Source organism: Bidens hawaiensis, unplaced genomic scaffold (genome assembly GCF_021521415.1).
Source record: "Bidens hawaiensis isolate Kalapana, Puna unplaced genomic scaffold, B.hawaiensis_p1.1 tig00025597_1, whole genome shotgun sequence".
Classification (NCBI taxonomy): domain Eukaryota; kingdom Viridiplantae; phylum Streptophyta; class Magnoliopsida; order Asterales; family Asteraceae; genus Bidens; species Bidens hawaiensis.
In genome coordinates this window covers 257946-269314 of record NW_027494096.1, presented here as the reverse complement: position 1 = coordinate 269314, position 11369 = coordinate 257946, and the positions used below count along the sequence as shown (strand labels likewise).

The window sequence follows — 11369 nt, the reverse complement described above, 5'->3', positions numbered from 1 at the left end:
TCCGGTTACAATATTCCGTAACCGCATTAACTGTTAACGTGACACGTCATCAACCATAACCAAGGGATGAAAGATATAATAAAAGAGAAGTTAGGTGCTATTGATATAATAAAAGGGAAGATATCATGTAGGGAGTTGGGTTCGGTTATCTTCGTGGTTTGTTCACTGCATTTGCGGTGGTGGAATTCTGGAAACATACAAACCAAAACCGACTCGGTGTTAATCTCCGACGTCATCGCAAACTCATCGGAACTCAGAATTAGTAATTCCGGCAGTTTAATCGCTGCCGTTTGAAGGTACCTTCACCGCCTCAATTTATCACATGTTCTCCGATTAGGTTAAATCACGTATCTCTGATTAGGTTAAATTACGTATAAATTCGCGTATTATCTGATCAGGTTAAATTCGCATACTATCCGATTAGGTTAAAATCACGTATTCTCTGATTAGGTTAAATTCGTGTATTATTTGATTAGGTTAAAATCGCATATTTTTCTGATTAGATTAGGTTAAATTCGCCTATTGTTAAATTCGTGTATTCTCTTATTAGGTTGTTTAATTCGTGTGTTATTTGATTAGGTTGTTTAATTCGTGTGTTATTTGATTAGGTTAAAATCTTGTATTGTCTAATTAGGTTAAAATTACCTAAGTTTCGACTATGTTAAAGTTCGGTATTCTCTGATTAGGTTAAATTCGCGTATTATCCGATTAGGCTAAATTCACCAATTCTCCGAGTAGGCTAAATTTGTGTATTATCTTCTTTGGTTAAAGTTGAGCATTCTTCTATTAGGTTAAAATTGTGAATTCACGGTTACGTAATCACTATTCCGTTTGTATTTTGTTCATCTTTGCTATTTGTTTTTGGAACGATCTCAGACAATTTTCCGGTTTTTTTGTAGGTGAATGAATTAAAAGATATCTATCGATTGAATCGTGGTTCGATTGTTATGTTGAAGAGTTACAAAAGATTGCTCGAAAAGGACGCTGCTATTCACTTTTGTTGATCACCTGAAGTTGTTTGTTTCGATCGATTTCATAGAGCTAGGGTTTGTTCTTAATAGCTATATTACATCAATAAATATAAAAGAGAGCAATTTAATTAGGTTTTTTTGTGTGATTTATTTTTTGAGGTCTTTTTGTGTTGTAGCACTGGCTAATTTATAATGGCCTGAGACATACTGTACATTAAGGAAGATATATTGTGGTGTTTTGTGATTTGTTTTCTTATTTCGTGTATTACCTGGGTTTTGGGTTCAAAACTAGGGGAGAATTTAAGTTTTTTACAGTAATTTTGTTAATAGCAGACTCATATTCTTTTGAGAAATTTCTGAAATTTACAAGATATGGGTAGCCAAGGGTTTAATAATCAGAAAAATGGTCAAAGGTTGGGCATCACAGAGCCCATATCTTTGGGTGGGCCAACCGAGTTTGATGTAATCAAGACCAAAGAACTTGAACAGGTTGTGTTTTCCTTTCACGTTCAAGAATCGTTGACATATTGTTTTTCGATTCTTCAAGTACTCAATCATCCACTTCTTTACTTTGCATAGTTTTTGGCTGAAGCTGGTCTATATGAGAGTCATGAGGAGGCCATACGTAGGGAAGAGGTTTTAGGGCGGCTTGATCAGGTTGAATTATATTTCCAGTTTGAATTTTGTGGTTTGGTGGTTTTCATTGTATGCTTTACTGTTGCTCTCGTGTTGTTTGATTGACCAGATTGTAAAAGTTTGGGTGAAAAAAGTAAGCCGTGCAAGGGGGTTAAACGAACAGCTTGTACAGGAAGCGAATGCTAAAATTTTCACCTTTGGATCCTATCGTCTTGGGGTATGAGGATTATTCTCAGTAGTTTTGTTTTATGGTTTAAATGTTCATCTCATGTTCTTTACAACACCTGCTGTTAGCTGTAGCCTTTCTGAAATGCATATGTGGCACGTGAAACTGGTAATAGATGATTTTTATCTCACTTTTCAGATTTTATTCTGATTAATTTTTGTATGTTACATCATTAGACTATATTTAAGACATCTTTATTTTCTGATTGTCTTTTCAACTCAAGTCTATGTGATTTTTCTTGTTATCCCTCTTTGTTTAGATTTAACTCTTTTTAGCTAGATTTTCTTATCATTTAGTTTTAATTTGGGCTACCAAAGCTCTATTTGCATCATCTTGTCTATATTTAAGGTCGTTTACTTTCCAGTGGTTTTCTTATTTTTAACTGAAATTTGTATGAATCGATAGATTGTTTTAACTTCATTAAATTCTTATATTGCTATCTGGCTTTTTTTATGTTCCTTTTTTTCTGATTTTTCTTGTTTAACCCCTCCTTAGTTAAGGTTTAATTCTATTTTGCCTTCCACAGTTGCATTGTGTTTTCGTTTTAGGACACCAAAGCCCATATGCATCGCTTCACTTTACTTCATCTAGATTATTCATCAATAGTCTATATTTTTAAGTTTTGTTAGTTTCTAATTAAGTTTGTTATCTCAGCTTAAATCTTTGTGAGTTCTGTGGTTGTTTTAGGTTTATTAGGATCTTCTTTTGCTGAATTAAACTTATTTGCGTCTCTTTCTCTAGTTGGGTTCAAGTCTCAAATGCTTTTATCCATACATGTGGTCTACTCTGACATAATAAACATGGATTAATCTAAATCGAGTCTGAGTGATAACCTTGGTATTAAAAAAAATACATGTTAGTTATTGTTAATTGTTATGTCATTATTAATAACAATAACCTTAACTAATATACTCTCTTTAATAGAGTGGAACATGTATTTTTTTTAATACCAAGGTTATCACTCAGACTCGATTTAGATTAATCCATGTTTATTATGTCAGAGTAGACCACATGTATGACACTATGACCCATTCACTTTTTGATCAAGTTTTGTTATTTCACTTAAATCTTTGGGCCTGATCAACAGTTCAAGATTTTTTGTTCTTTCTTCATACTTGGAATTTGCATTAGTTTGGGGTAGTCGAATCAGTCAAAAAGTATATACAATGGCCAAAAGCATACGCCTTTGTATTGCCATGCATGCTCATTTGGATTTCATGTGTAACTAAAAGAAAGGAATAATTGCTTGATGCTTATCTTTGGTTATTGGTATAACCTTACATCGGGCATGCACTTTTCTTCTTTCTATCACGTGCTCTTTTTCTTGTTATACTTCTATTTGATTTTTAGTTTGTTGTAGTCTTTTAGGTTTTGCTTGTTTGATGTATCTTTTGCTAAATCATTGCTTATTGAGTGTATTTATACTAAGGGTGGCAAACCCAACCCAAATGGATTGTTTTGGGTCAAGATGGATAAATTTTAAAAGTTAAATGAGTTAAGATGGATCATAAAAATTCTTCAAGTGGGTCAGGATGGGTTGGAAATATACAAGTGAGATTCATTTATAGGTTAGAATGGGTCAAAACAAAATATCCAAGTTATCCAAAATTTATCTAATTCAAAATACCCAAGCTATCACGTGCGAAACAAAACTCATCCGTAGCCCAAAAAATGATCAAAACGAAACAAAAACCCCGAACCGACTAGAACGAAACAAAAAAAACAAAAACGAAACTGAACCGAAATAGCAAAACGACCAAAACGAAACTAAAAAAGCGAAATGCAACCAAAAAGCTAACCAAAACTAAACAAAAACACCGAATAGACCAAACCGAAACAAAACTGAATCAAAATAGATAACGACCAAAACGAAACAAAAAAAACCGATATGAAACCGAAAAGTTGACCAAAACGAAACAGAAAAAAAGCGAAATGCAACTGAAAAGCTGACCAAAACAAAACGAAAACACTGAACCGACCAAAACGAAACAAAAAAACCGAAACGAAACTGAACCGAAATAGAAAAACGACCGAAACGAAACAAAAAAACTGAATTGAAACTGAAAAACTGACCAAAAGGAAACATAAAAAAACTAAATGCAATTTAAAAACCGGACCAAAACGAATCAAAACACCGAACCGACCAAACGAAACAAAAAAACTGAAACGAAACTGAACCGAAATAGAAAAACGACCAAAACGATACAAAAAAAACGATATGACACCGAAAATCTGACCAAAACGAAACAAAAAAAGCGAAATGCAATCAAAAAGCTTACCAAAACGAAACAAAAAAACTGAAACGAAACTGAACCGAAATAGAAAAAACGACCAAAACGATACAAAAAAAACCGATATGACACCGAAAATTTAACCAAAACGAAACAAAAAAAAGCGAAATGCAATCAAAAAGCTTACCAAAACAAAACAAAGAAACTGAAACGTAGCCGACCAAAATAAAACAAAATGAATTGAAACGAAATGAAACCGAAAAAACTGACTAAAACAAAACAACACTGAAACCGAAAAAACCGAGAAATTGAACCGAAATCATTGAAACCGAGCAGATACCGACACTGACCGAAATGAAAAAAAAAACAAAACCGAACCGAAAACAAACCCTGAAAAACTCGAACCTGAACTGGTAAAAAACGATTTTTTTTTTAATGAACGAGGATGACGTGGGAAACATTTTAGTTATTTTACATTTTGCGTATTTTATTTATATTTTGAGTTATTATTTTTTTAATAGTTTTTTTGAATATTCTTTTGAGGGGTTTTTAAAACCCTTTGTATGTCAACCTTCACTTGGGTCAAGATGGGTTAGCTTTACCCATCTTGACCCATATCCATCCTAACCCTCTATTTTAAATACCCATCCTGACCCATACCCATCCTGACCCATATCCATCCTGACCCATCACCCAAATCCAACCCAACCCACTCACATTGCCACCTCTAATTTATACATTGATATCTGAATGAAACTCAACCTTGTCTACATTCTGTATATTATAGGTACATGGACCTGGTGCGGATATTGATACACTCTGTGTTGGACCAAGGCATGCAGATCGAGATGTAATATCTTCTATAGGGTTTACTAATCTTGTAAATTTTGTTAACCTTGATGTATAGTCAACACAACTTACTAATGTTTTATTTTTTTACAGGAGGATTTCTTTGGCGAACTTAAAAGAATGCTTTTGGAGATGCCTGATGTAACAGAATTGCATCCTGTACCCGATGCTCATGTCCCCGTGATGAGATTTAAGCTGAATGGGGTTTCAATAGATCTTCTGTATGCAAGACTTTCACTTTGGGTTATACCTGATGTAAGTGGATGAAACATAAGATTTGTTTGTTAAATTTGATGGTGACATAGCACATATGTTTAACAGGTCGGCTGCTAATGAGTTGTATATTTCAGGATTTGGATATTTCTCAAGACTCAATACTGCAAAACGCCGATGATAAAACTGTTCGCAGTCTTAATGGATGCAGAGTTACTGATCAGATCCTGTCTTTAGTGCCTAATATTCAGGTTTTCACAGTTGTTTCCATTTTTTATGTGATTATATATACAAGTTATTAGTTCTATCCGTACATTTCATTGTTTTTTTGGGTTTGCAGAATTTCCGCACAACACTAAGATGCATGAGGTTTTGGGCCAAACGAAGGGGCGTTTATTCAAATGTATGATATTATTTTCAGATAATCGACATTTGAAGTTTGATTGTTACAATATAATTTTGTAGTTTTGAGGCATCTTCTCAATTTTGATGATCAGGTTGCAGGATTTCTTGGTGGCATAAACTGGGCTTTGCTTGTTGCTCGCATTTGCCAACTGTACCCTAATGCACTGCCAAATATGCTAGTTTCTCGGTTCTTTAGGGTCTACACTCAGTGGCGATGGCCAAATCCAGTAATGCTCTGTGCTATTGAGGAAGGATCACTTGGGTTGCAAATTTGGGATCCTAGAAAAAACCCTAAAGATAAATATCATTTAATGCCAATTATTACTCCGGCTTATCCTAGCATGAACTCCAGCTATAACGTGTCATCAAGTACTTTACGAATAATGACTGAAGAGTTTAAGAGGGGTCATGAGGTTTGTGAGGTATTAATATTTAGCTAAACTTTCATTACCTTTTGATTTTGTTTTTGAGTTGGTTTGTTATGCGCGGTCACTTATAATTTTGTTTTGAACCGTAGGCTATGGTGTTAAATAATGGTAGTTGGCTTGAATTGTTTGAGCCACATCGTTTTTTTGAAGCATACAAGAATTATCTTCAGATAGATATAGTTGCAGTGTGTGATGAAGATATGATGAATTGGAAAGGATGGGTTGAATCCCGCATACGCTACCTTGTATTTAAGGTGATGCATTATAGCTTTTATTTAAGTTTTGTTGTTTTACATTCGCTAGTGTATTCATTTTTAATCTTTTGGCTCATTACAAGTTAGTCGAGTTTTATTAATCTTTAGGCCTAACAAATTGTTTTCCCATTAGTCTTAGCTCAGCTATGTTTGTTCATCTGCGTTCAGTTAGGTTAGTTCATCAACCGTTTGCTTATACAGTTAACAAACGAACAACATTCGCAGTTGATTGTTCAATTGTTCATGTTTAATCGTTTGTTCGGTTAAAGTTAAATGAATGAACATGCTCATGTCTGTGTTTTTTTGGTCCGTTTGTGTTTAATCTTAATTCTTAAATGGGTTGGTAAAAGGTTTTTAACTGAAAAACAGATGGTCAAAAAAGCATACCTGCCAAAACGTGTATTTGAAGATTTTGTCATCATAGCACATTAGTTATTTTTTTAATAAAAATGGAGAAAAGATACATCACTTTTCAACTTTTGACTTTTATGCCCCTATGAATGTAGATTGAAAGAGACACCTTCAAATTACTGCTGTGCCACCCACATCCAGGTGACTTTCCAGACAAGTTAAATCCATGTCACTGCAGTTACTTTTTAGGTCTTCAAAGAAAAGAGGGTGTGCCTGTGAATGAAGCCAAGAAGTTTGATATACGGGCGACAGTTGAAGAATTTAAAGGTAATGTTGGTTCATATATTTCATGGAAGCCGGGAATGGGCATAAGTGTAACTCACATAAAGCGTAGAGACATTCCTGCTTTTGTTTTTCCTGGTGGTGTTCGACCTGCACGGCCCGCTCGACCAAGTGTGGAAGAAAGGCAGGCCCCAGACACAAGTGCTGCCAGCAGTGTGGATGCAGCAACTTCAGTTGATGTTAATGTTGTTGATGGACCGGGTGATGATGATACAAGGAAACGCAAACGAGAGGAGGAGGACGAGTTGACTAAATTGACTGAGTTGACCAAGTTGAGCACTCCCGAGCAGTTGAGAAATGATGTGCCTACTGTTGGTCCCGAGGGTATTAATGTCAACGATCAAGCGGGGACATCGGGAGTCAAAAATGAGAGTTTGGACCAAAAGAGTGAAGATATCAGTGGTCAATTAGGTCAACAAGTTGAGGAGCTAGAAGAACTTGATGATAGTTTTCAAAATAAGTATTTAAAAGAAAACGACATGGAACATTCAACTGTTAAAGAAGTAGCTAGTTCTGTGAATGAGAGCTTAGAAGAGCTTGAGGTTAGTTTTTCTAATTAGTACATACATTTACTTAGGTTAGTAATGTTACGTGTTTTCATTACACGGTTCGTTATATTTCATAACACTTAGACCTTCTTTTTATTTCTAAACTTTGTATTTAGGCACCCGAACTTGTCGTGCCTCTGCCGAGGGCAACGCATGCCGCTGCAGCACAGAAAAAGCCAATTATGAGGTAGTTTTATATTTAATGGAAACATAATTAATTAATGTTTTTGCTTGAACTGGTTTTTTTGTTTATGTTTACAGGTTTAACTTTACCTCATTGGCAAAGGCTACTGGCAACAGTAGTTAATAAATGCTACACACAAAACTCAGCCTGCATAGCCCGGACTAGTATCAACTTGTGCAAGTGGTCACTAAAATGTTGATATGATAAACGTTGTAGTACTTGGCTTGCAGTATCACAATGAGATAACAGTGTGTTGATTGGTGGTGTTTGTTACTTTGCGGATCTTTATGTGTAACTCTTTTTATGTGCTATCTTTTGGGATAATAAAATTCACATAAATTTTTACTTAATGAATTATGGGACCATTGTTGCATTTTGGTTAAGATGTGTATCAACACTTTTTTTCTATAAATTAGTTCATTTCCATGTATAATGGTAATTACTTGTCAACTTGAGACTGTTAATTTGTTAATAGTGACTTCTATAAAAACAAACACATAAAATCATGAAAACTAAAAGACAAAACGAAAGAAAAAAAAAGATATAAGGCAACTTGTTGAGCCATGATCAGGGCCGGATCGGCCCATGCGTGGATGGGTAATCGCACAGGGCCCGCTCTCCCCGGGTGTCCAAAATTGTTTAAAAGTTTATATTTTATATATACATTTTGTTTAAAACAAAAGGCAATAAAATAACTTTCTGACGCAATGAAAATTGCGTTAGTTAAAGGTTTTGAGTTAAATCCTAGATGAGTCATTTGTAAGTTTTAAACTTTTCTCTATGTTTAATATGAGACTCTTTTTTAGTAAGTTGCTTATTATTTAATTTTTCCTTTGTTTTGAATTGGGCTTTGGAAGTGTCCATAAGATTGTCAAATTATTTATCACATAATTGAGAACGTGGTATTTGAGAGTATGAATTATAAATAGTTAATCAACAACTTTACTTCCAAAAATGCTATGAAAGCTTCATGATTTGTATAACTATTTAAAAATGCTATGAAAACTTCACGAATTATAAATGGTTACTATATCTATGTTATGTTTATTGCTATCAAATTATTTTAGTTATATACAGGAGTCATTGAGTTTATGTTTTAATTGCCCTTTCTTTTACTCACCCCAGGCTCAGAATTTTTATAATTTGTTGGGGACAGTACGTGCACATAACCGACAATATCACATGTTATATGGATTAGATTATATAAATATCCATTACAGCCCATATTGTTAATGATGATTTAGGTTGAGTGACCCATTAAACAACCCTACTTAGTTTGCTAACAACCGGGCAAACAACACGTTTTCATACAAGTGACTAAAGAAAGATGTGTGTACAATAACATTTATTAATTCAATAACACTTCTAGGCATAAATGTTTACTAGGCATAAACATTTACAATACTACTCCATCAACATGTTACAAAACTAACAATAACTGATTTTAAACAACCTCGTTGTCGTTCTCTTCGGTCTTCTCTCTCATCGAATAACTATGAAGATTCCTAGTAAAACTAGTAGTCGTATCCAAGAAATAAAGCACGAACGACATGATAATGCAACACACGAACATAGGTATCGGTCCAAATATCCACAAAAACAGTGGAAACGAGAAGTAAAACGCTCTCAACCCGATAGACCAAAACAAGCTTCCACGGTTCAAGTTCCTAGCAACATAATTTTTAGGTTCTCTTTGGTCTATAAATGTAGGAACCGTGACCAAGAAGCTAACGTGAGCATAGTATCGGATTGATTGCACGTTGCAAAGAAATGCGACGAGAAAACAGAGCAAGATAGCAAAGTATTTTACTGATGATAAGAGTCGGGTTTTGTTTCCGTATACCAATTGTGAAGCATGGTTCGTGTTTGAAGAGCTGCTCACAAAAACGCTTAGTATTGAACTTAAAGTGATCGCGGTTGTGGCTAGAAGAGTCGATGCCATTATGTTGTTGCGAATAGTTTGGACCGCTAACACACCGTTCTTTAGTGGATCCTGTATTCAAGAACATGCAAAAAGTTCATTTTCAACCACGATTTTATATGTACCCCCAATAAACTTGGAAATATCATATATGCCCTAGTTAAAATATCAAATGCACCCAATTTATTTAAAAAAAAAAACTAATAAATGACCATTTTAGCCTTATTTTTCTAATACTTTAAAATTTCTTATATGGCCGTTTTTAACTTCAATTTTTTTTATTTACCTACTTTTAGCTTAATATTTTTTTACCCATTCTTTTTCTAAAACTTCATATGTTGATCAAAATCCAAATAAAAAACACAGGGTCAACACAAATATAAGAAACGTGGTAAAATGGTCATTATTCACTATTCAGTAGGTAAATATTTAAGGTTGGATATACATGATATTTTTAGTTTTGATTGGGTATATATGAAAATTTTCAAGTTGGTCAGAGTATATATGAAATTAATCCTAAACAAGGGCAAAACGGTAATTTTCTGGATCGAACACCGAGGTAATACTATTCATCTAGAATGGTAACATCTCAATTAAACAAGACCTTAAAACCAACAATTAAAGTTGTTATTCTAATGTCAAATAGTAGATCCAATCCGCAATCTCTCTACTTAATTTCAAAATTGACAACAAAATTTGACTTTCGAGTGGAGGTGTGTATGGTTCGGTTTCAGTCAGTTTTGGACAACAGCTTTGGATTAAATTGAAACCTTTTTTTCAACTTTTGAAAACCATTTGGTTTCGATTTTTTCGATTTTGCCATTTTACCTTGAAAGCTTTGGGCCGAATTTTTTTTGCCATCTGACATAAAATATATTTAAGTTACATATTTATTAAAAATTCTAATAAGTTACTTAAAATAAAAAAAAAGAAACTGAAAATCTATAAATTCAGTTTGTTTTGCCTTTTCTATAACATGCGAAACCTAAACCGAACCATAAGTTAAGTTCGATTTTTACAAAAAAAAAAAAGAAATAAAGTCAAAGCGGTTTAACGCGCAATCCTACTTTCTAAGTGAAGGCCATTCTAATTACATTCAAAAGTAAACAACCCAAATAACAAGTTTAGTATGTTTTGACTTTGAAAGTCAAAATTCAACTAAAATCTAGCAAATGATCAAAAAAGGTCAAAGAATCAGAGACGTTGACTGCAAATTAGAGTAAAGTGTAAACCAGCCAGTTAAAGAAAAAGATAGAAGAAGACTAACAGCCATCATAGAGAAGACCCACTGATAACGACTCTCAGCATTAAGGCCCATAACAGTTTGTCTTGGGTGTTTGATGACCGTGTAAACCAGCCATATATGGTACCCGATCATGATCGCTAAACCAAAAGGCACCAGAAAGTAATCAATATCCTTCTCCTCCATCGCTATTCAATTCTTGGATCATAAACAGTGGAGTAAAGTTTGTTGGTTGGGAATCGTCTGCTTTTACTTTTGCTCTTTTCTTTTAACTTTTAATTACAAAATGAAAAACGCACCGTCACGTAAGTGAAAGGACAAAATATATGTAATGGTTTCACATCAAAAATGAGTAAAGAAAAAAAATCGACAAGAAAACATTAGTAAGCCTATATATATATATATATATATAGTTAAGCAAAGCCTAGGAAAGGTTTTAATAAATTATAGAATCGTTTTACTTAGATTTAATCCTACTACAGCTCATCTAATCAACCGACCAACTACATCCTCAAATTCATCTATCACCGAATCTAGTTCAAGCCATGGATTGCAACACGCAGTCAA

General features: G+C 34.0%; 2 protein-coding genes across 2 annotated transcripts; one reads left to right on the top strand and one right to left on the bottom strand.

The window, feature by feature from the left end:
- Positions 1-213: 213 nt before the first annotated feature.
- On the top strand, positions 214-7995 carry LOC143571874 (nuclear poly(A) polymerase 1-like). Its single transcript, XM_077057187.1, has 13 exons — positions 214-296; positions 900-1460; positions 1551-1628; positions 1717-1824; positions 4852-4914; positions 5007-5168; positions 5264-5377; positions 5467-5529; positions 5624-5953; positions 6049-6213; positions 6720-7448; positions 7571-7641; positions 7716-7995. Exons 2-13 carry the CDS (start codon positions 1344-1346, stop codon positions 7759-7761), a joined length of 2046 nt encoding a protein of 681 aa, XP_076913302.1. The 5' UTR covers positions 214-296; positions 900-1343; the 3' UTR covers positions 7762-7995.
- Positions 7996-9007: 1012 nt separating this feature from the next.
- LOC143571860 (uncharacterized) lies at positions 9008-11007 on the bottom strand. Its single transcript, XM_077057175.1, has 2 exons — positions 10827-11007; positions 9008-9631 (listed from the first exon to the last, which is right to left on the bottom strand). Exons 1-2 carry the CDS (start codon positions 10986-10988, stop codon positions 9083-9085), a joined length of 711 nt encoding a protein of 236 aa, XP_076913290.1. The 5' UTR covers positions 10989-11007; the 3' UTR covers positions 9008-9082.
- Between the last annotated feature and the right edge of the window lie 362 nt (positions 11008-11369).

What these genes read in the sequence shown, in the direction of transcription:
- LOC143571874 (XM_077057187.1), top strand. Translation starts at nt 1,344, where the DNA reads ATGGGTAGCCAAGGGTTTAATAATCAGAAAAATGGTCAAAGGTTGGGC. An exon ending in TTGGATCCTATCGTCTTGGG is followed by an intron (nt 1,825 to 4,851) that starts GTATGAGGATTA and finishes TGTATATTATAG; the next exon opens with GTACATGGACCTGGTGCGGA. An exon ending in CAGAAAAAGCCAATTATGAG is followed by an intron (nt 7,642 to 7,715) that starts GTAGTTTTATAT and finishes TTATGTTTACAG; the next exon opens with GTTTAACTTTACCTCATTGG.
- LOC143571860 (XM_077057175.1), bottom strand. Translation starts at nt 10,988, where the DNA reads ATGGAGGAGAAGGATATTGATTACTTTCTGGTGCCTTTTGGTTTAGCG. An exon ending in GGGTCTTCTCTATGATGGCT is followed by an intron (nt 9,632 to 10,826) that starts GTTAGTCTTCTT and finishes TCTTGAATACAG; the next exon opens with GATCCACTAAAGAACGGTGT.